General features: G+C 41.8%; 1 protein-coding gene and 1 pseudogene across 6 annotated transcripts in view; one reads left to right on the forward strand and one right to left on the reverse strand.

Annotated features, from left to right (window-relative positions):
* The window catches only part of LOC309366300 (proto-oncogene Mas-like), a 29,122-nt pseudogene extending 28,227 nt beyond the window's left edge, over positions 1–895 (forward strand). Inside the window, exon 5 of the transcript XR_014173454.1 lies at positions 7–895. The product of XR_014173454.1 is annotated as a proto-oncogene Mas-like (transcript). The remainder of the gene's footprint in view (positions 1–6) is intronic.
* PNLDC1 (PARN like ribonuclease domain containing exonuclease 1) overlaps positions 1–24,302 on the reverse strand; it is a 48,673-nt gene extending 24,371 nt beyond the window's left edge. For 3 of the 5 annotated variants that reach the window (XR_014167187.1, XR_014167189.1, XR_014167190.1), the window contains exons 1-19: positions 22,308–22,584; positions 20,195–20,252; positions 20,015–20,088; positions 19,124–19,157; positions 18,883–19,006; positions 18,418–18,506; positions 18,215–18,315; positions 15,221–15,300; positions 14,032–14,169; positions 13,595–13,664; positions 13,320–13,405; positions 11,720–11,775; positions 10,510–10,577; positions 9,918–9,971; positions 8,314–8,356; positions 7,054–7,153; positions 4,021–4,196; positions 1,656–1,754; positions 1,008–1,140 (exon numbers count right to left, since the gene is read on the reverse strand). Coding sequence is in view for 1 of the 5 variants with exons in the window: in XM_081906883.1 (XP_081763009.1) it covers positions 1,068–1,140; positions 1,656–1,754; positions 4,021–4,196; positions 7,054–7,153; positions 8,314–8,356; positions 9,918–9,971; positions 10,510–10,577; positions 11,720–11,775; positions 13,320–13,405; positions 13,595–13,664; positions 14,032–14,169; positions 15,221–15,300; positions 18,215–18,315; positions 18,418–18,506; positions 18,883–19,006; positions 19,124–19,157; positions 20,015–20,088; positions 20,195–20,252; positions 22,308–22,383 (1,599 nt within the window). In the remaining 4 variants the exon portion in view is untranslated. Of the gene's footprint in view, positions 1–952; positions 1,141–1,655; positions 1,755–4,020; positions 4,197–7,053; positions 7,154–8,313; positions 8,357–9,917; positions 9,972–10,509; positions 10,578–11,719; positions 11,776–13,319; positions 13,406–13,594; positions 13,665–14,031; positions 14,170–15,220; positions 15,301–18,214; positions 18,316–18,417; positions 18,507–18,882; positions 19,007–19,123; positions 19,158–20,014; positions 20,089–20,194; positions 20,253–22,307; positions 22,585–24,043 lie in introns of those variants that run through there. The other 2 variants (XR_014167188.1, XM_081906883.1) reach the window with 2 other exon arrangements.
* Positions 24,303–24,651: the final 349 nt, after the last annotated feature.

Raw genomic sequence — 24,651 nt, forward strand, 5'->3', positions numbered from 1 at the left:
CATTTAATCAAAAAGCAGCAGAAAACACAAACAATGCTCGACAAGACGATTGCAGCGACAGTTCTTCTGTTTCTAATTTTGATGCATCAGCTAGACTTTTGGAATATATAGACTACTGGCATGATGATATAGTAGAAATACCAGTGTTTACATTCTCTGTGTTATTTGATTCCATAACCAGCAGCATCAACCCTTTTTTATATTTTGCTATTGGATGGTGGAGCAGGCAAAACGCCTGGGAAGCCTTAGAGATTTTGTAGAGAGAGCTTTGAATTATGAAACAAACACAGAACAAACAACAAAGCAGACGAAGAGGAGACTTGAAAATAGCCTCACCTCAGAAACCAAACAACATTCCTCATATAAAGAGGAGTGCTGACTTGCATTCCAATCTCCAGAATAAATGAATTACAGATAATTTATCTTGCTGTTCGTCACTTCTATCTAACCTACCCAAGATCTACAGCAGAGTCAACTGCATCTTTTATTTGCGCCAGAGGCTACTTGTCCATTTCTGCTATGTCAGGGGGTCAAGAAAAAGGACGTTGAAGGAGAGGTAGACCTGTGGAAGGTTAAAAAATGTTAACCTTACCAAAAAAACCTTTGAAGTGTGTTGCAGTGATTGGACGACTACAGAATGTGACTGAATTCTCAAATCACGACATAAACTTTGGCAAAAGCCACAGAAAAGAAGGATCAGAGAGTAGCCGATTTATACAAAAACCAGAAAGAATCATAGTGGAGGAGAGGAAAGAAAGAAGGGAGAAAATTTATGGGCAGCTATCTACTGTCTGAAAGACCACAATTATTCAGATTGAGATGTAGCTGGGAACAGAGAATGATGGACTGTCTTCTAGCAAAATCTTAATACAGAAATATACCCCTCCCTATCCGCTACTTTACAATGGCCTGCTCTTCCATCGCACTTCCCACATTGGGAACCACACATAGGTTTGGGACTACTAGAGAAATGCAATGTATTTTAATATATTGTAAGTATCGCTTACAGTGATGATGAGGAAGAAAAGGACACACAGCAGATAAAAATGCTTCCAGTAGATGATTGCTTACGAAGCATAATTGGCAGATCCTCCAAGGAAGAATGCCAGCAGAGACCAAGAGGTCACAACGCCACAAATTCTGAAAAGAGAGAAGAATTTCCAGGAGAACATCAGCCACAACAATCAACATTTTGAGCCCTCCCCAACTCTGTTTTTATATTCACTTTCACAAGCATGACTTCCAATGTCTATTTTTATACCAAAAATTATATACTGTTTGATTGTAGTAAAACCTTTAAGCGCTTCACAAGAAATATCAAAACCAACAATAAAAACAGTTCTCTTTTTTTAAAAAAGTCCAAAAAATGTACCTTTTCCAGACACCCTTAATCACCACCTTAGTTTTTGTCTCCCACCTCCTAAAGTACTGAAAATAAAACTGAGTGCAGATATAGAATTGCTACATGTATTATACTATACCCAGATCCATGCTTTGCAGCAAACTGTCAAGAATAGGAAGGGATTTATTTCAGTCTCTCTTCCCTCACTTTTGGGTGGGTGGGGGGAAATATAACTTTAAAAAGCTAAGTTTTATCAAGGCCTCTATTAATAATAATAAAAAATGAGATTATGTATAAAGTTAACTTTACTTACTGAAGGAAGAAATTCACTTGTGGAGAATGCCTCCAGTGGTGGTATGGGGAAATCTGCACGCTGGGATGATTTTTATATTCTCTCAAAACCGTTCTGACACTGTAAGAATAATTAAGAAAAGTACAACTTTGACCTACAAAGAAGAAGAATGATCTGATAGCCAAAAATTAGCTTCTGGACCCAAACTGGTGCTGTTTGAAGCTGTAAATCTGTTGATCCAACTGCTGTTTTCACCGGACAATTCCCTTCCAAAAGAGACTCTACCCACCTGCCATTTATTTATGGACAACACATACTAAACACACCGTCACTCATCCCTATTCTTGCAGCTCTCACGCTCACATGTTGACTGTCTGCCATGAGGGAGGGCAGGCTCCATCTACCTACACACCCTCTTTCTCCCCCTATTTATAGCGGGACTTGACATCTTTCCACAGGGCCTGCAAGACAGAGCTGTTCCACCACGCCTTTGGCCGAGGCACAGTCTGACCCCCCTCCTTTGGTAATCCTCACAGAACTCTACCCCAATGGTTGCCCTTAATTTGATTCTGAATTGATTTTAGAATGAATTGATTTTAGATTGTATTTCTATTAATTGATTGTGATTTTAGCTAAACTGTGTTACTTTTACTGTTGTTAGCCACTCTGAGCCCAGCTTCGGCTGGGGAGGGTGGGATATAAACAATTTATTATTATTATTATTATTATTATTATTATTATTAAGGAAAAAAACAAAACAAAAAGTGCCCTTCTCTTCCCACTTTTGAGCCCACAACCAAAGAGGAGGTGTGTGATGGTTTTGTTTATACGCTTCTACAACTTTTGGGGGAAATTAACTAAAAAAAATTAAAGAGAATACCTCCCAGCCACTCCCAAGATCAACCCCAGTACAAACCCAGGTTAGGGCAATTTGCAATGTCAGCCTTTCCTGTGCCATCCTGCCCGCCCTCCCCCCCACTTGAGAGCAAGCAAGCCCTGAGAATATCCTCCTTCAGGCGCTGCTTGAATTTGAAGTAACCATATACTCCTCTGTCTGCTGCCATTTAATAATACAGCAAGGGCGGGCAACCTATGGCCCTACAAAACCCCATGAGTGCAAATACAAAAATACTTTTTAAAGTCTAATACATATATGTTTTGATCTTGTAAAAAAAAAAAAAGAATCTGAAGAAAAGTTTCTATTTTCTCTGCTTTACTAGCAATCCCTCCAAGATGTCCTGGAAATTGCATTAAGCAATTTGAGAGAGCAGTACTAGGGAATACTGACAAAGTAATTTCTATAATGTATAAAATGTTGTTAGAATGGGAGACAAAAGATGAGCAGGTGAAATCTGTGATGATTCAATGGGCAAGAGACATTGGTCACAATATTGAAATGGCTGCATGGGATAAGTTGTGGAATGTTGATTGAAAATTCACAGCATGTTATGTACACTGAAAGAAAATTATATGAAAATGATGTATAGATGGTATTTATCTCCTGGTATTTATTTGTGTTGGAAATGTAAAGTCCTGTAAACGAACAAAAGCCTTCTGGGAAATGATCTACGTATAATAAATTGAAGACAATGTTCAAAATAACTTTTAGTAAAACAAAACAAAACAAAACCAGCAGCTTTTCTTTTAGGGATAGTGAATACAGAAAATCCAAAGGACCGTAGAAACTTATTTATGTATGCTACAACCGCAGCCAGAATGGTCTTTGCCCAGAGGTGGAAAGAGGCTGTTGTTCCAACAAAGTAAGAGTGGCTGATCAATTTGATGGATTATGCCAAAATGCCAAAATTAACGGGTGTGTTAAGAAAACAAGGGGGGGGGAATGATTAAGGAGTGCGGAATATTTGTGGAATACAGTATTTGAAAAATCGTGGTATACAACTAAGTGCGTTGGTAGGGTTAGCTTAAAAGTATTATTAATTGTAGAATAATTAAGAAATGGAGTAAAGTGGAAAATGCAGTGTTAAAAATTTCAATAAGAGTAGAAACCACAAAAGGAGGGAGGGAAGCTTAATTTGTATTTGTATTGGAAGGATGACATTGTAAGATTTGTATTTGTAAATTCTTGAAAACATATATATTATATACATATATGAAATTACATTAAATTTGAAAATATGTGCACACTGGATTTCCCCCACTTCCGAAGGGTATCATTGTGTTTCTTGCACCCTTGGATTTGCAAGCATTTCAAATACAGTACCCAGCAGAATACATGGGTGCGGCTATTGAGCAGAGTATAAGCATATACTTCCCCTGCTGCTCCAGATGTTTTGGAATGAGACTCTGTCTGGTCCAACATATATCAGAGAAAACTGGCAGAATAACAACTGCTAAGGTAGAGAGAAGGTGGTTTTTGATCACATACTTTTTAAAATTATTGGAGAGTAAGAGAAACTGGTTCCTCTTTAGCCGCCGCACATCAAATCTGCAGAAGATTTTAAACTCCCGATAGATCTGCTCTTCATCAACCCCAGGCCATCCTCGCACATTAATGATAAGGTGTGGTGGAAGCTTTATAGGGTCATCCATACCGGAAAAATTCTAAGGAAAGAATGAAGTTAACCCTTCAGCTACTGAAGGCACCATGAGGAAGATTCACAAAAGGTTCTAAGTACGGTATTATGAACCATTTCAATAAACTATGCCAAACACAACACACACAAACACCATGGTAGTTTAGAATTGGTGGTTTAACATTAATGCTTAACATCAGGTTTCGGTGGTTATTTTGATTAAAAATCAGTCACATTGAACACCCCCCAAAACAGTTCTTGTTATTTGTTTGTGGTTTGAGCACCCTGGGGTTACGGCTCTGGAAGGGTGGAAGGGGCAAGTCCACTCACCCTCATTGGTTGTCGCAGCCAGGCCCCGGACCTCGCAAGGGATCACACTATGAAGAACTGTTAGCTAGATTGAGGAAGGGAAGAGCCAAGGATGTTGTAGACTGACTTTTTTTGGAATACAAGTCCTTTTATTGTTTGCTGGTGTCCTCAGTGGCTAGGAGTGCCTTTTACCAACAGCTTTTCCTGTTCCTGGATTGGGATAGCTTGAACATGGTTGCCCATGCATTGCCAACCTCATGGCTGGATCCTGCAATTTGTTCTATGCCGGGCTACCCTTCAGAGGCTGCATCTGGGGCAGAACACAGTGGCTAGGGGCAAACTTGTGGGGGCAAACTACTGCCAACCTATAATGCCTTGCTTGCAGGGTTTGCTCTGGTTGCCCACTATTATTATTATTATCATCGGCATCAGCATCATCAACGACAACAACAACCAAAAACAATATACCACCCGGCACTGTTTAAAAAGCCACAGATTGCTTAATTAGCCAAAGGCCTGAGAGAGGAGGAAGGCTTTTGCCCTGGTGCCTAAAAATGTGTAATGAAGGCATCAGGCAAAAACATTCCTGTTATTGTTTTTTAGTCTTTAACTTCCTTTTTGTGTGTTGCCTTGAGACACTGGTTTAGAAGGTGATTAATAAATTAACTGCAATAATAACTATACTGTTGTACTCCTATATAAAAATGTGCATACAAACATATTCAGTATGCTAAAACCGCATCACCAAGTACAACAATGCAGTCACACAATTTTTGCCTCAGCTCCAAGATCAAGAATTATAAACAGGATAAACAGTGCACTGTTATGAAAATTATGAATATTTGTATTGTCTGTCAGATGACATGGGCATGTGTTTTCTTTCCTCATCATGAAGAAATACTGTTTTGTCCAGTTTCTGGAAAGTTTGGGGTACTTTAATAAAATGAGATTACTTTTTGTCCTTGCATGTGCCCACATGTAATATACATGTAAATTCCTTTACTTCCTAATTGCTTTTCTCAGTGAATCAAATTCAATACAACAGGTGTAGCTAGCATGGTACGCTCTAGATGTTGACTATGACTCCCATTATTGGAAGTTCTAGCAAGGGAGCGCAGCTATCGTATTCCCTTGACCGAAGAACAGTACACTCCTTCTATCTGAGATGGTCCTCCTCTTCCACCGAGCGCGCAGCTTCGGGAGGGATGCACATAGAGCGGTGCGGGAGGAAGGGGACACCTGCCTAGCCAGCCAGATCAGCCAAATCAACCCTGGTGATCAATGGGGTGACAGATGTCGCAGCCAGATCGCCTTCACATCCAGATTCCAACAACTCGGGCAAACTATCCAGCTTAGCCAGATAAGATATAATCAGGCATGTTGGGATACGCTACTCTCAGCCATCCTAACAAAAGACCCTAAGAAATTTTGGAAGACTGTAGCAGACTCCCCACAGACACAGGATGATTCACTGACATTCATTCCATCTTTGTCATGGGTAGAGCATTTCAAGGCGGTTTTCTTCAATGACTGTATTCCACCTGACAGTCAGGACCATGACATTTTTACTTTCGCGGATGAGTGGCCCCCCGTCTCCATTACCGAAGTTACAAGTTAAATTGATCAGATGAAAGCAGGCAAGGCTGCTGGCCCTGATGCTCTTCCATCTGAATTGATCAAAGCCAAGTTAGAGTGGTGGGCGCTTATACTAGCGGATCTATTCACTGTGATAGATAGATCTGGTATCATGCCTAACTCATGACAGCAATCTATAATTATCCCAATCTTTTAAAAGGGTGACAAAAAGTTGCCAACCAACTATCGGCCAATAAGTCTACAGTCAAACATCGGGAAATTGTACGCTAAACATCTGCTAAATAAACTAACTACTTGGCTTGATGAAAATAACATCATACGTCCAGAGCAGGCAGGGTTTAGGTCAGGGAAATCCACTTTACGCAACTGCATGGTTCTATTATATTATGAAATATAAAAATTATGTGAAACTGCTGGAAACTCTTACTCATGTGCTTCTTAAATGTAAACTATATGCTGATCTCCGCCAGCAGTTTCTAGATCAACTCTGCATCCCCAAATGGAAACCAGAGTTGGAGGTCATACATTTTCTATTACTGGGGAATGATCAGGAGCTCACCAAGTTAGTGGCTAAATATCTTTATTTGTTTTTTTGTCAGAGAAACACATTGCAGACATCTGATCTTCCTGGAGACCTAGAGATGTAACGTTAGACTGTTTTGCCTCTTTTCATTTGACAAATGTTCTGTGACACTGGGGAGGTGGTAACTCTGTATTGATTTACTATGGGTGTTTGTATGTGATGCCAATAAAAGGTTTGATGATGATGACTCCCATTATTCCTCACCACTGGTCAGGTACATCTGGAGGCAACACATCTGGAGGGTCTACCTTTTAGCATCACTCTTTGCCTCATCTTCCATTCTCTAACATTCCAGGCTTCAGCCATGCAAACTACAAAACTATCTCCAAAACAACAGAGCTCACAAGAGCTCCTGCTCCCTGCTCCTATTCCATCTCTTTTCACATTTCATACTCACTATTTTCTGAACACCAGCTCGGATAATGTTCACTTGATTCACACATGCAGCCAATACATCGAGGTACTGAGAAAACGAGGGAACAGTCCTTGTTGGATCACTAAATTAAGGAGAGGCAGCGGATCGTAAAAAATAAATCTTCTGTGGGGAATAATATACTAGAAGAACTTAGGAATGCCAAGATTGCATGCATATATATAAAACTATTTTTCTTAGAAAAGGGTAAGGTCTCTTCTACTACCTGCCTCAGAGCAACTCCCTCCACCCAATAATGCAAACTGAAACTAGAGTACCATCACACAACACATTCCAATGTTATAAAATACAATAAATTCTTTAATTTTTATATTTCATGGAACTCCATGCCAAAGGAAAAGAGTTCCTCAATTTGACCCCTTTCCACTGCTACCTGGTCCCTTAGAACAGGCTTCCTCAACCTCGGCTCTCCAGATGTTTTGAGACTACAATTCCCACTATCCCTGACCACTGGTCCTGCTAGCAAAAACATCTGGAGGGCCAAAATTGAGGAAGCCTGCCTTAGAATGAGTTTAATGGAGCTTGGTATGATAACTGGGATTTTTTTTTTATTGAAGGGATATTTTATACATTAAGAGAATATTGATATTTATTCTGGGGGTCTTAAGGGTGCTTGATGACAGTTTCTAAGGTCTGTTGCTGACAGGCCCTGTCTATAAGTATTAAAATCACCTTTCAGAACCTGTCACCAAGCAGCTACTACTAAATACAGTCATAAGAAAAAGAAAGTGCACCCTCATTGAATTCTGTGGTTTTACATATCAGGACATAATAGCAATCATTATCAGGTAAATACAACCCCAAATTTGGTAAATACAACCCCAGATGAACAACAACACGACATATTATATACTGTGTCATTATTTATTTAACAAAAATAAAGCCAAAATGGAGAAAAAACTAAGTATACCCCTACTGCTTCCATAGGAATTAATAGGCTAAGTAGCGGACAGGGGCTGCTAATCAAATGTCCTTGCTTAATTGATCATCAGCATGTGTGCCCAGCTCTATAAAAGCCAAAGTTTCCGCAGTTTGCTGGTCTGCATTCAGATGTGTTTTAACACAATGCCAAGGAGGAAAGACCACACAATGCTCTTAGGGAAGCAAGTCCTGCTGCCCATGAAACTGGTAGGTTTCTAGGCCACCTCCAACCAATTTTAAGTCCATCATTCTACAGTGAGGAAGATTATTCAGACGTGGGAAACATTCAAGCTATTTACTTACCAAGAAATTCTGTCAAGAAGCAAATGGGCTATTTTCAGAAGAACTGGAAAAATAAATAATTCCATTGTTACATCTAACAATTTATAAATGGTAAGACTGCAAAATTGGGGTGGAGAGGGGAGGCTCCTAGAAAAGCTTTTTGATGCTCAAAAATAGGAATTAGATTGTTCTGAGAATTGATTTAATAAGACACCAATCTTTTAGGCCTCAAAACTTTTCTAAAAAAGACTTAGGAGGGGATTCAGAGTCCCACTCTCCCAGTCCGTCTGTTTCCACAAGCACTCCATAATGCCTCCTCTTTGCACTGTTCTGAGGGCAAACATGAGGAGGGGAGTCCCATTGTGCAAGCAGAAATCTTTGCACGGTACAGTTGTACCTCAGGTTAAGTACTTAATTCGTTCCGGAGGTCCATTCTTAACCTGAAACTGTTCTTAACCTGAAGCACCACTTTAGCTAATGGGACCTCCTGCTGCCACCACACGATTTCTGTTCTCATTCTGAAGCAAAGTTCTTAACCCAAGGTACTATTTCTGGGTTAGCAGAATCTGTAACCTGAAGCATATGTAACCCGAGGTACCACTGTACCTCTCTAGTTTCATGAAAGGAAAAGCAGCAATAACTCCTGTCTGGTTATGTAAACAGCATCCCTGCAGCTTCTAGTTGCCTCTATAAAGGACTGAGGTGACCACCTCCTGGAAGAAGAACTGCTAGCTACCTAAGCCTGCTTAAAACCAATAAAGCAGAAACAAAGAAAACTGCCTTGTAGAGCTTCAAACAGAAAAGCACATTGGCTTGATTGGGCCTCATCCGGGAGGCCAAATCACTGTATCTTATACTCTAGGTACTTATCACTACTAAAAGGAAATAGAAGTCTTCAAATATTTTGTAACATTCATGTGCTGAGTGAGGCATAGGATCTACAAGAAGTTCCTTTACTAACTTTCAAAAAGGAAAAAACTGCACATAAAGAGCTTTTCCAGCTCTGCTCGTGCTGGTTCCCCCTCCCCCTTTTGCTATGAAAAGAGAAATAACAGGATAGGAGTTATGATCACAATTATATTTGGCTGCACCTGAGGGAGAGGACAGGCTGCAAAGCACACTCCATGGGGTCAGCTGGGACAAACTACTATTCCACTGAGAGTGGTAAACAACCTCTCTCAGTGAAATGCCCACTTCTTCCCAGTGGCCATTCCAGCTGATCAATATTAGATATGTATGTATACGTGGTAGTTTTTTGTCTTGCTTTTCTCTTCCTTCTCCATTTCTTTTGTGTCATATCCATTTGATTGTAAGCTTGTAGGCAGTGGCTGCTTATTTATTTATTTTTTAAAAAAAACTCTGCACAGTGCCTAAATTGTTAGAAACTTTAAAATACAAATAATTAGGTCATTCAGGAAGAACATTAAGTTTTGCTCTGAAACCCTCTGTCACAAATGTTCATATCCAAAAGAGGTTTGTAGTAATAATAATAATTTATTATTTCTACCCCACCCATCCGGCTGCACAGTTTCTTTATTAACAAAGAAGACAGACTGCTCCATATGTTGAACTAGCACAATGCCAAAGGAAGGGGGTATTTTAGACACGAAAAATTACACCCATACCTGATCCGCAGAGAAATGCATCATAGGCTGCCTCGTGAGGAGTCTCCTTTGTAGCTGAAAGGTTTCCAACAAAACAGAAAAGGTAACATCTCCCCAGACAGTCTATAATGATCTGACCCAAAACAACTTCCACAGACAACCTATCGTGTTTCTCTTTGTTTTATGTTGCCGTTTTCCTCCCACCTCTAAGAATCCAGAGCATGGCAGTCTCTATAAGGATTCTGAAGCAATATCATCAGATCCCATCATTAAGTTGCAATCACATCCCACTTGAGTTTGGTCTGGCAGTAGAAGTGGTATCATGCAAAGCCTGTCGGAGTTTCACTGCTGATTTTGGCCTTGCAGAATGCCTTAAGCATCTATTTTCCCAGTGTTGTGGACTGCAGTAGTAGGTAGGGAACAAGGGCAGAACGAACAGTTTGGTACATGTGTGCTGCAAGGGATAGAAATGCAAAGCTATGTGCATCACAATCCTGTTCAAAGCTCCTCGTAACTTTGCTCTGTGATGAAAGCAACTGAAAACGTATAAATTGTAGTACTTATTCAGGTTAATGACTACATGCCAATAATTTGTTTCCATAGCCAGACATACCGTATCTGAGGCAGTCGCTTGCATGAAAGATCTCTGGACAAGGCTGGTTTGTGGGATTCACATCACTGCTGAAAGGTATCAATTGTCAAGCTTTCAGTTCTTAAGAAGAGCCCTGCTGGATAAGACCCAAGTCCAGGATCCTGTTCTATCAGTGGCCAACCAGATGCCCATGGGAAGCCCGCAACTACAACCTGAATGGAATAGCAACTGGTATTCAAAGGTATATTACTTCCAACAGTGGAAGTAGAATATAGCCATTGTGCCTATTTATATAAAAGTTATTGTATGTCCTCCTTGTCTTGCCTTTCCAGGGAAATAGAAACACTGGGCTGTCTTTTTCTTTTAGAAGAGGCAAGGGATGTTTGAATTATTTAAAAAACCAATTGTGGTCAGATAGGTGATAATTGAGGGATGCGGGTGGCGCTGTGGGTTAAACCACAGAGCCTAGGACTAGCCGATCAGAAGGTCGCGGTTCGAATCCCTGAGGCGGTGTGAGCTCCTGTTGCTCAGTCCCTGCTCCTGCCAACCTAGCAGTTCGAAAGCACCTCAAAGTACAAGTAGATAAATAGGTACCGCTCCGGTGGGAAGGTAAATGGCGTTTCCATGTGCTGCTCTAGTTCGCCAGAAACTGCTTAGTCATGCTGGCCACATGACCCGGAAGCTGTATGCCGGCTCTCTCGGCTAGTAAAGTGAGATGAGCGCCGCAACCCCAGAGTCAGTCATGACTGGACCTAATGGTCAGGGGTCCCTTTACCTTAGGTGTTAATCACTGTGCATTGCAAAACATTTTCAAAACTGGAAGAAGGCAACAATTTTATTTTTCTCCTATCAGGTGTTAAGCCCCTTCCCCAATCTGTAATTATGTTTCCCATGGTCTTAAATTCTACAGACAAATTCTACAGTTGTCCATTCACTGCCCCTTAATGTTACCCTGAGATCTGCAGCCTAAGAGGGCCACTTCACTCAGAAGATACAGGACTAGTGGGCAAACAATGTATAATTTCTTCAGAGACATTTGACAGAAGAACAAAGTACCATCTCCCCTAATCTAAACTGATCACAGGGTCAACATCTGCAGGACATTACCTCCACACCCCCCCAAAAAATCCTGATTGAATTCTGGAACAACTTGTTGTATTTCTTTTTCAGACAGGCTAACTTAGTGATAAAACCAATGGCGACACACGCACACACAAATAAAATGACTCACCCGTTCAGAACTTTATAAAGCTCCAAAAGATTTTCAGCTCGAGGAAACTGGAACTCCTGTTTAAAAGGAAGAATTTTTTAAAGCTTTTTGGTGACATGGAAAGAGCTGGAGGTTCACAAAGTAACAATGGATTGCAGTGCATAGGACATCAACTACTCCAGTGCAACATGTCTGTTCTTGAAGCTTCCTATACCATTGTTTGTCTTCTAAGGCCCTGACCCCTCCAAGATCATTATCCTCATAAAGATACAGGATTACTGCACATTTACTGAACAACTGGAACTAGAGGTTCACTGTGGGTCAGTCAATTGGAGGTACTTGTGTCTCATCATTAATCAGCTACTTTGAAATGTTCTGTATGCCATTTCATGCAACTGGGATGCGCACAGGAAGAAATCTTAGCAGCAGCCATACCAGGATTGTAACATACAATATGCCCTTAGGAATAGAACATCAAAGCCGTAACCCGAGACTAGAAACTGTTGTGCTATCACCTTCTCATTCACACACTGACTCAAAAGACAAGGTTTCCACTTGTTTGGCCATACAGTTTCAGCACTTCCTCCGCCCCCAATCATTGAGCCTATCATGTTGTTCCCAAGGCATCCAAGTATACAAGCTTGGGAATGCCAACCACACCAAAGAAAACCTGTCAAGTCCCATAATGCACCCTTCCCCTAAAGCCCTGCTGAATGTGACAATTACAACCACAGTCAGGAATTTAACTCTAATTAATAATAATAATAATAATAATAATAATATCCTGCCTATCTGGCTGGGTTTCCCCAGCCACTCTGGGTGGCTCCCAACAGAATATTAAAAACACAATAAAACACCAAACATTTAAAACTTCCCTAAACAGGGCTGCCTGCAGATGTCTTATAAAAGTCAAATAGTTGTTTGTTTCCTTAACATCTGATGGGAGGGCATTCCACAGGGCGGGCACCACCACCGAAAAGGCCCTCTGCCTCATTCCCTGCAACCTCACTTCTTGCAGGGAGGGAACCGCCAGAAGGCCCTCGGAGCTGGACCTCAGTGTCTGGGCTGAACGATGGGGGTGGAGATGCTCCTTCAGGTATACAGGACCGAGGCCGTTTGGGCTTTAAAGGTCAGCACCAACACTATGAATTGTCCTGTCTGCAGCGCACATTTTGCCTTCATGTGGGAAAAACACTGGCATTACAAGAGACAAGAGTCACTATCCCAACAACAGGATGGCACTAAGAACCCTCAAGTACCACTAATGCGGATTGCTGCTCCACTTCTGGGAAGAAATAGTGAACAACAAACAGAAGTTGTCACTGCTCTTTGGGAAGGAGGCAAAAGCTGAGTTTCCTTGCTCATTTTCTGAACATATGGAACTGCCAGGCTTTAAATTATTCTAGGCCAGTCTTGTCTACTCTGACCAGCAGAGGCCCACCAATGTTTTAAGCAAAAGGCATTTCTTAGTTGTAGCCAAGATCGTTTGCTGAGGACTGAACCTAGGACATTCTGCATACAAACTATGTGCTTATTTGCTGAGCCATGGACCCTCACATTGACACAGTGAGGGCGGCAAGAGGAGAGGCAATCTTGAGCATCAGCAGCCTATGAGAGTTACCTTCCAGGTGGCCTTTGCTATGTTCTTTGTGTCCATGACAACCGGAAACAGGGCATGTATGTTCTTCTTAAATTCATCGTAGTTTTCTTTAAAAAAAAATGAGAGAGAAGATGGCGATGTTTGCTTGTTAATGAACAACTAAGCTGCTGACAATAGCTTGACCAATAACCAGAAATAGATCAGTTCCTAAAGCAAAGGTAAGGATCAGGAGCAAGGATCCTACTGGGGGAAGGATACAAAAGTCTCTTTGTGATTGAAGCTGGAAGTGACATTACCAGGGAGGGGCTTGTAAAAATTCTCATGCAGATGCAGAAGATCCATCAGCATATTGTGTCCCACCAGTGGCTGCAGAGAGAAAAGGTAAGATTGTCAAAAACACAGCACTGCTGAACAGTGGTTAATGGTAGTATGTTTTATACTAGGCCCTTTAAGAAAGCAAATGCAATTTACTAAATAAAGGCCTAGTGAGGATCAGTTTATTGAGCTTATCACAGATCACCAGCTGAATTTCAATGGCTCTGGTCATTTCATATATAAAAATTCAACTATTACTAGGACAGTACACATTTCATTGATATCACCTGTATAACTTTATATAGATATACATATTCTGTTAAGCTTTTCAAAAGTTATTTTGAATTTTCTACTACTGTGACTTTACATCTGAATTGTTATTTTATTTTTTAAAAAACCTAAAGAAAGTGGGATCTACCTTCTTTGCTTTAACTAGTGTCTGGAAAAGGTTGGTGAATCCCCTTGCAGAGAACAGAATTTGCTCTCTCCGACAAGAATCGTAAGAAGTATTTTCCAGCTCCCAGCGATGCTGTGGACTCATCTTCTTCACCATCACCTGAAGCAAGACAGGACAGAAACTGTATGCTGGCAAATGTGTGCTTTGTGCACCACCTATGGATCAGCCCACATGCATAAACTGCTGAGATTTCATCACAGCTTTGTACTTTGGTCCAGGAATGGCCATAGCAGACAAACTGCTTCCTGTGCCTCCAGTGACAACGCTGGATCGAGAAGTACCCCAAAACCACAAACTTGCTGCTTCAGATGAAGTGCAAGCCCATCCCACAGCAGGCAACTAACCAATTTCTTAGACGCAGGTACAACTCCCTCAGAGTGCCTCTGTCTTGCCAGGATTCAAGCTTAGCTTCTTATTCCTCAACTATTTCACCACTGCATCCAGGCAATGGCCCAGGGATTGTACAGCCCCTCTTGATTCACATGTTATGGAGAAACTGAACTGAGTGTCATAAGTAGACTGATAGTACCTTGTTGGAAACCTCCTCTTGTCTACTCCCAATGCCTTCATATAGTTATTAAATAGCACTGGATATAAAATACTCCCTATGGCAGCCCACAGCATAGTTGTCAGGGGGATGAAAGGCACTCTTCCCAAGGCTGCTCTTCGGACTCGGTCCTGAAGGTAGGATTGGAACCACTGAAATACAGTGTCCCCAATTCTCATTCCTCAGAGCAGATCAAGCTATCAAGTTCTCACTCCCCCTCTCCCACTCTCTGCAAAGGTAATCCATTAGGGTGATCAATGCCAACTCAGTTCTGTCGCTAGGGCTGAACCCAGAATGGAATGAGTCCAAATAATGAACAGATGTACCATAAATGGCTAACAGGGAGGCAGCCTAGTAAAGTATAACAGAGCCAATTTTGTGTTCTGCCTCCAGCGACCTAAAGACCTTTATTTAGAAAGATATAACCTCAGGAAAAATACGAGCCAAATTGTATTTATACACTCCTGCCAAAAGTTTAGAAGAATTCTCAAAGTTCCATATATGGAAACCTGCACAATGGTAGAGACAAGATGTCCGTATTCCTAGGACTTGGATGCCATGAATGCACCAGTTCCATTTTAAACACAACAATATGAAACTCACTTTTTGACCTCCTAAAGGAATCGTCCAAATATCTTGAATAGCTCGTCTTAGAATCAGCTGTATTTCAAACACCTGGAAGCCTATAAGAAGCAAAAACATGAACAGCATGATATAGCTTCGTTGTACTTCACTAACACTCAGATGACTGAACTAGAATTTATTTATTTACGGCTATTAGCCCATAAAATATGTACAAACATAAATGCACAGAAGCATAAAAACCGGTACATCTAACAACAGAAGGGGAACACCACGATGCAAGGGTGGTCATTGAACAGTGACAGTAACGGCTTAGGGCCCGGAAAGATCCAAGGGACGGTTCACAGAAAAAGGAGAACTGGAGATGAGATCCGTCATGCACTCTCATCATGACTGTCCGATTAGTTTTTGTTGTTGTTGTAATTTTTTGGTGGTTTTTGTGTGTGAGATAACCGCATTCAGGAATCTCGCCACCTGCAGAGTTACAGAAGGATCTGTATCCTGCAAGAGCAGTGCGGCATGTGACTCAACAGGCCTGCCAACCAAGCGCAGTAAAGCAGGACCCAGGAATTTAGTCCTAGCTATGCTATGTAAGGGACAGTTGAACATTATATGAGGAAGAGATTCAACTGTTTTCCCATCACACTCGCATACCGGAGACACCAAACCCTTGGAAAATCTGTAGCTCAACAGGTTCGATGGAAAAACATTGAACCTTGCACGAATAAAAGCAAGTCGGTGTGGTGCAGATGAAAGAGATGACATGTATGATGGAAGGCCAAGTGGTGGGGTTATTCCGTGATACCTGGGAGAGCAGACACCCCCACCCCTGGAGAGGTTGTGTTGATTTTCAATGTCTGCTAATCTTTGCTCGATAAGGCTTTTGGCTGAGCGTAGGTTCATCTTTAAGGAGTCCGCTGGGGAAATTCCGATGCTCAAAAGTTTGGCATGGATTTTTCCTACCCACGGGTTAACAAAGTCATCCCGCCAGAGGCACTGAAAGAGGTAATGGTCGGGAAGCCTATGCCAGCTGGACAGCCAATAGCCAAAGACTCGCTTCCAGATGACCGTCTCCAATGATGCAATCCTTAACTCCAGATGTATGGCTGCATTGCTCACACACATGGGGAGTTTCAGGAGGCGACGGAGAAACTGATTCTGCAATGTCCCCAGCGATGTTAAATTGGACCCTGGGGCCCAGAGCGGGGCAGCATAACAGAGGGTGGAAACCACTTTTGCGTGGTACACCTTCAATGCAGAAGGGATGTGGGAGGCTCCGTCGGCCGCAAAAAATTGGAGTAGAGTGTAAAATATTGTTTTCCCTTTGTTCAGTAAATACTGTATCTGTGGCTTCCAGCTTAGGTTATAGTGGAAAAAGACTCCCAGGTATTTAAATTTGAAAACCTGTTCTAATTGGACACCATCTAACTTCCAGCTGTAAGTTTTCCGAGACCTGGTAAAGACCAGTACTTTAGATTTTCCATGATTAATTGTCAGGTGGTTGAGTTTGCAGTAAGCCGCAAAAATCTTTAGGGCTCTGCATAAACCGACTCTAGAGTAGGAAAGGATCGCTGCATTGTCAGCATATAAGAGCAGAGGGCAGCGAAAATCAGCTAGGCGGGGGGCATGAATGTTGGTTTGAGATTCACTCAGAAAGAGCTTCATGTCGCTAATAAACAAGTTGAAGAGGAGTGGGGCCAAAATGCAGCCTTGGCGCACTCCTCTATTTATTGGGACCTCATTGGATAGGTTTCCCGCCGGTGTAAGTCTCACTCTAGCCGACGACCCGTGGTGTAATTGGGTTATAGGCCATAACAGCCTTCTATCTATGCCCCATCTCTCTAATTTCTTCCATAGACAGTTTCTTGGGATACTGTCGAAGGCGGCCTTTAAGTCTATGAAAGCAACACATAGGCGCCCCCGACTCGGGGCAGAATATTTTCTGGCAAGATGATACATAATTACCATATGGTCAGTGGTCGAATAATTGTTCCTAAAGCCCGCTTGCTCATGGCCAATCAAGTTTGAGTCGCATGCCCAATGGGACAGCTTAGACAGCAAAAATTTTGCATAGATTTTCCCGATGACAGACAAAAGGCTGATGTTCCGATAATTCTCTGGGTCTGCAGGGGGACCCTTTTTATGGACTGGTACGATCACTGAACTAGAAAAATGGTACAGCATTTTAAGATTGCATTTAAGAAGCAGTTCCCTGCACTGATTTCACTACTGTCCAAGTCTATATCCAATTAAGGTGTTACAAGCAGCAAGACACACTCACACACAGGATCAGGCATTCAGACTGCTTTTATCTCTCAATTCACCACTGTACTATTTCAAAATGCAGATTGCTGGGAGAGGATGAATTGTGAGATTCCACTCTCAACACATATGTTTTAAACCCTCCCTACCTGTTAAGAGATAGCATCCCAGAGAGCACCATTCTAATCCTGCTTAAACTTCCATCTCAAGGCTAGTTTTCTATGGCAAGCAAGGAAGGTTTTTGATGTTCTCTAATGTATGCAATCACATCACCTGCATTTTGCAGTGGTTCTCCTAGAATCCCATGTTTTTCTGGAACATGTTGAGAGTAGTATACTGTATATCATTTTCAGGAGAGTTGTGGGCATGGAGGAAAAGGATACTGCCCCTGCAAGGGATACTATCAAGTCCAATTTATTTTTATATCCATTTTCTGTTAAGTGTAGTATACTTTCTCTCTCCCTCTCTCTCTCTCTCCCTCTCTCTCTCCCTCTTTCTTTATTGAAGCTGCGTCAGTGAAGGTGCCAGGTCTTGCAGTAGTGCTTCCCCACCACCCCAGAATTAAAAAATGGTACATAGCCTTATGTTCAGACTCACAAATAACAGGTACAGTGATAACAAAAAGGTTCTATTTCTCCAATGCGTGAGAGGGAAAGATACAAAAATTCAAGGTGTGGGGCAAGGAGCAAGTAACAAATTCAGTCAAGGGCTGTGGGACACGAAATCAAAAGTGCCTAAGCTTAGGCCCCCTACCATATATATCGCGCAGAACCATAGAATCTTTCGCTTCTGCTGATGACACCCAGGAAGTTACTTCATCAATCACTTTTTTCAGCTTGTCCTTTTCAAAGGTACTGGAGATAGAAGAGCAAGGCAGCTGTTTGAAACTTGTGAGCCAGTTTGAACCTGGACTTACCAGAACGCTCCATAGACTCTCACAGAAAGATCAGTTTTACCTGTGGACCATCAAGCTCCCGGGCAAAAGTTGTTGCTGAAGTTTCTTCTCTTGTGCTTCATTCATGTATGGGATTCCATCTTTAAGAAACTTGGGGGTGGGGAGAGAAGAGAGAATAAAAGTTACACCTCAGAAAGTTTCTGTGTTAAAGGAATATGGGTGCCAGAACTATCCCTTCTGTTCATTTGACCACACCAATCCTGTAAGTGGCTGTACTCCAGTATTAATTTAAAAATTCAAGTGCTTTAAAATTCTCAAGTGCAACAAAGCCCCAGCTTCCAGATGGAACGATCTGGGTCTTCCAAACCACCCAGCCTGACCCAATTTCAGGAGGCATGGGAGGTGCATGTGGAAAGAAGAGGGAAAACCTGTTGTGCAAGTAGAAGACGTAACAGTACTTAAATGGCAAAACAAGTCAAAAAATCCACATTTTGTTTGCCTAGTCTATTTGTAACAGAAAACATACCTTGTTGTAGTCAAAACCATAGTGAGACAAGAACTGAATGCTAGATGTTTGGAAACAGACCTCAGAATCCATTTGGCCAAATGTCATGGGAAGGAGAAAAAAGTTATAGGAATGAGCCACGTACCTGCAAAGAAAGCCGAATGACTAACAAGATTTCTGCTGGGAAAGGGCTGAAAGGCAGCATTTTTATCCCGTGATCACCAGCTAAATATAACCATTGACAAGAAAACACTATACGTACTTGTTGGATTTTTTATTGGAAAATATTGACAAACCTGAAAGAAAAATGTAAAATGTTATCACGCAAAACAGGCACCTGCACACAGTGACATTTCGATGACAAATGTGTGTTCTTCTCTATTCCTTGGCTAAAGCTATGATAGAACCATTTGCCTATTAGTAAGGATACCACCCATCTAGTCATTTACTGAAAATGACAATAGCAATCTTTCAGGTGGAAAGCTAAATTCGCCTTAATTTTAGCACCAAATACTGGCAGACATTGCAAGGAACCTTAGATGTTTGTAGAGAGGCTATTTATGAGGGACTGATTTACAGCTATATTGTTCACAGATGTATTACACTCCCCCATACTACCCCAAGAATCATGTTTGTACAGCAGATATCCAATAATTCCATCTTGACTACTTCCTAGAAGAGCCACAACCCCCCAAAATACCTAGAGAAAGAGACACCTCTGCTATGGTAACACTGAACAAAAAATGCAGGAAACAGAGTATTCCTCTAAAACAGAGTTGGGGGACCTTTTCTGGCCAAGAGGCTACATCATTATCTCTTCACCCCTTGGAGGGCCAAACTTGGCAGAGCTGTCTGCCTGTCAGTCGAATGATTTCATGGTAACATTAATTGATGCTGTGCTTTGCAGCCCCAATTATCATGACTTCAAAGCGCAGTGCTGGTCTGTTTAAAAGCCCTTTGGAAACAGTTTCATGCCTTGCTCAAAGAGGGAAAAGAGGTAATCTGGACTTAAGTCCCTTACAATCTCCCACTAGAACCCAAAACAAGGCAACCACAAGCATTCCCAGCCAGATCCTTAATGTCCCTCAGTCTCTCACTCATGCTGCGTGTACAGGATTTACATTTGAGTTTTAGCAACTCAAAAAGAACTCACCAAGCTGACTCACTGTAAATTGCTGGACGCTCTGTCTGGCTTTTTGATAGCGCTCAGCAGGTGAATCAAAGAGGCTGGGAGGGGAGGAAGAAAATCATAAAATACTTCCATGTTGTGTATGCACCTTTATAGTACTCCTGTACACATCATCTGAAAATTTGTATGGTTAGACAAACTTACCTGTGCTGATTACTGGGTGGAAAGGTAGAATGCAAACCTGTGAACTCCATGTCAAGGCCTGCAAAATACAAAGAACAAATTGAACACAGCAAAGGGCACCAAACTAAACTATTTGCCTTCCCCACTACTCCTAAATAGACTGTGAGCATTTTTTGTAATTTTATATTCTGCCGGTTCCATCAATGCTCTGAAATCCTTTGCATGAGACACCAGTCCACTATGTTTTGTTGATTTTAAGAAGTTTCATCAGAACTGTAACTATTATAACAAAAAAAACTTTTGGAATTTAGTTTTACCTTGATTGTTAGTCATGGCACAACACTAATGACCAGCTGCAAATACTCACTTTTCCTGACCCAGTTTTGTCACTGGAGGTCCAGGTAGCCAGGAGCACCTTTTTTCAGCTTTGGCTGGTACAAAACCTCTTGCCAGTCCTGGAATCAGATACCTGAACTATTGTGGACAAGCTACTGATCCTTTCAAGACTGGTTTACTGCAATGCACTTTCTGAGGGGCTTCCCTTGTGCTTGCTTCAGAAACTACAGTGAATGCAAAATTCTACATTGGGACTGCCAACAAGAGTGAGATTTTGTCAGTATATTACAGCTCTCCTCAAAGCTCTACACTGGCTACTGATTTGTTACATGGTCCAAGGTGTTATTAATATATAAAGCCCTCAGCAGCTTGAGAACTGTTGAAGGATCACCTTACTCCAACTTCTTCAACCTGCAGAACTGGGACTTTTAAAACACCACATAATACCTCTTTAAAATAGGGATCACTCTTTTAAAGTAGTCAAACCTACACTCTGCATTCCCTGCCCTTTTATTTATGTAGGTGCCATTTTTGTACTGTTTGTGATGCCTACTAAAAACATTTTGTTTATTAAGTCCTATCCAGACATGCAATTTTATTGTGTATTTGTGTGGTTTTATTATGTATATTTATTTTTTAACTGTTGATTTACTCATATTTTGATAAATTTCAGTACATCTACTTGTTGTTTTTTAAGTTTGATTTTATTAGGTATTCTGTTTTGCTTCATGTAAACAGTTTTGAGACCTTTTTGATTAAGCCATACATAAATATTGGTGTGCGTTTGTTTTGTTATTTAGACCAGAGCAGTAAGGGAGTGGTGCTCTGCTTCGCCAGAAGCGGCTTAGTCATGCTGGCCACATGACCTGGAAGCTGTCAGTAAAGCAAGATGAGCGCCACAACCCCAGAGTCGGCCACGACAGGACCTAATGGTCAGGGGTCCCTTTACCTTTACCTTTAGGGAGGAAAACGGCACCTCCTCAGCTCCTCAATACTAAGAAAAATAAAAGATTTTACACTCCGAACAAGATGACCCCATGCAGCTGAAAGAAGTGACTGATGAGGAGCCAGGGCGTCTCCGAAGTTGCCAGGTGGTACCTCAGGTTAAGTACTTAATTCGTTCTGGAGGTCCGTTCTTAACCTGAAACTGTTCTTAACCTGAAGCACCACTTTAGCTAATGGGGCCTCCTGCGGCTGCCGTGCCACCAGAGCCCGATTTCTGTTCTTATCCTGAAGCAAAGTTCTTAACCTGAAGCACTATTTCTGGCTTAGTGGAGTGTGTAACCTGAAGCGTATGTAACCCGAGGTACCACTGTATTTGTTTTTAAAGCCACCTATCCTCTCAACTCTCCTTCAGTAGCAGTTGAGAGCTCACCCCAGCCACTGCTGCTACTCTGAAGCAGATCTGCAAACACTAACCTTGGTTTCCCCTTCCCTAATGAATTCTGGGGACTTAACATGGCACAAGCCGTGCGCATTTTGCTAAGGGATCCACTGGCTCTCCCTCCAGAACTAAAATTCCCAGTAGGCTTGCAACGATTGCCGTTATATTAGTTTAAGGACGCTAATCCTGGAGAGGGTGAGCGGGTTCCTATTGAGTTCAGTGGGGTTTGCTTCCATGCAAGCACGTCGAGGCTTGGGCTGGGGCAGATCTGCCCAGGGAACCCTTCCCTTCTCCTCCTCCCCGTTACCGCAGCTCGATCAACTAAGCCCAAGGCCAGCCGAGGGCCATTGGGAGATGCCCCCTCCCCGGCCTTCGCAGGGATAGCTTCCCCCCACCCCCCAGCATCTCCCTCACCGACAAAGTCGCAGCCGAGGATGAGCTCCTGCAGCTTCGGCAACTTCTCCTCAAATTCCCCGGCTCCCACATCCATCCCGCTTCCAGGCACACGTGCGGAACGAGGCTATTCCCGCCCCACAAGAAGAGCCGGGAGAAGCCACGCCCACCGCCTTGAAACAACGAGGAGCGACGCGAATTGCCGAGGCTAATTGGATGCGAGTCTTGGCTTCTGCCTCCCTTGAGCTCTTAAAGGCGGTCGACTCATGGCCTGCCCCCTCTCCAGATCCACAGAAACTGTGCCCATAGCAGGTGCCTCCCCGCCCCCCGAAGGCTTGCTCCTCGCATTGGGGGTGTTTTTACCCATGATTTCCCCCCAAAGGCTCAACAACTTAATAATAATAATAATAATAATAATAATAATAATAATAATAATAATTATTATTATTATTATTATTATTATTATTCCCAGCCACTCTGGGCGGCTTACAGCACATATAAAAGCATAGTAAAACGTCAAACATTAAAAACTTCCCTAAACGGCTGCCTTCAGATATCTTCTAAAAGTTGAGTAGTTCTTTATCTCGTCAACACCTGATAATCTTAGGCTAAGATAATTACCAGTATGCCTATTTCATTGTTTTCCAACATTTGGTATCAAATATTTCCATGCAGTAGGGCTATATAGGCAAAATGTGATGGTGTTGTGACTATTTTCTGTTTTTTATAGTTGTCCATGCAACAATTTACTTCATAATAGCAGACGCCATCTGCAGTGAGAAAATTAGCTATGTTATACAGTATTTTGAACAGGCACCCACAGGAAATAATAACAGCCTTCCTCAGCCTGATGCCCGCCTGCTATTTTTTTATAAGAAGAATAATGACTATTATTATTATTATTATTATTATTATTATTATTATTATTATTATTAATTTATTTATACCCTGCCCATCTGGCCGGGTTTCCCCAGCCACTCTGGGCAGCTTCCAACAAAATATTAAAAATATAATAAAGCATCAGACATTAAAAACTTCCCTAAACAGGGCTGCCTTCAGATGTCTTCTAAAAGTCAGATAGTTGTTTATTTCCTTGACATTTGATAGGAGGGTGTTTCACAGGGAGAGTGCCACTACCAAGAAGACCCTCTGCCTAGTCCCCTGTAACTTCATTTCTTGTAGTGAGGGAACTGCCAGAAGACCCTCAGAGGAGGACCTCTGTGTCCAGGCTGAACGATAGGGGTGGAGACGTTTCTTCAGAGTTAATAACGGATCTCCTTAAAAAAGCTGTCCCAACAAAAATTCATGGGGCGCCTCACCCAACATTTCCCACAAAACCCCTTTCTCCTTGAACACCCACTTTCTTCCCAACTAGGGCTGCAGGAACTTTTAACACCGGCGTAGCCATCTGGAAAAACAAGCAACCAAAACTTTCCCTCATACCACTTGATATGGGAAATGGCATCTGACTTATTTGTGTCACATGGTGGCTAAATGGACAGGAGTCATCCTTCGCGGAAATGGACAGCAGCGATACTGTATTAAAAAGTGAAGGGTTTGGGGGGCCCTTTTAAACTTTATTTAAATGTTTATAAATAAAATGTGAAAGTATTTAAGCCCTGATCCTAAATGTAATCAGGACTGTTTAAAAATTGGGCCTTACCCCATATAAACAGAATTGCCAATAAAACAGGAAAATCCTGTGTATCTAGTACTCAGAAATAAACCATAGCACATGTAAACTTTCAAATACTCACTTTGAAAGATTAAATTGCAATGTAACCATTAATCTCCAGACTCAAAACACTTTGGTTTGGGTAATACACCTCACCAATATACTGTGAGAAAGGTTGCCTGATGTATTGGATAACTGACACAGTTGTTCAGAATATGGGATAATAGATAAACAGTGAGAACTTTAATTAAATACATTTCTGACTATGGGCCTGGTGACAGAATTAGATGTTAAATCAACTGTTCTAGTTTGATTTTCTGACCTTAACAAACTGAGGAGCAGAATAAATTAGGCTAATAGGTAATTCAAAGATCAAGGCTCATTAGTGCAAATGGCATGTTTAAATGCAAATGAGATCGACCATAAACTTATTGTTAGCCTATCTTCTCCCAACTGACTTAAAGCTGTAAGGGTGACCATGGGGCCTACTTGATTGTGGTATAGACGCTATTGTCACAGTAGGGCAGGCATGTCCAAAGTCCATTTTGAGGGCCTAATCCAGCTTTGGTTGGCCCTCACACATGTTCACTTCATCAAATCTGGCCCTATTTGAAAAAAGTTTGGGCACCCCTGCTGGACGGTGACTGAAACCAGTGCAAATGAATAGGGCAAATATGAACCACTGCTGTC

Source organism: Podarcis melisellensis, assembly GCF_964234715.1.
Source record: "Podarcis melisellensis genome assembly, chromosome: 3".
Taxonomy (NCBI): domain Eukaryota; kingdom Metazoa; phylum Chordata; class Lepidosauria; order Squamata; family Lacertidae; genus Podarcis; species Podarcis melisellensis.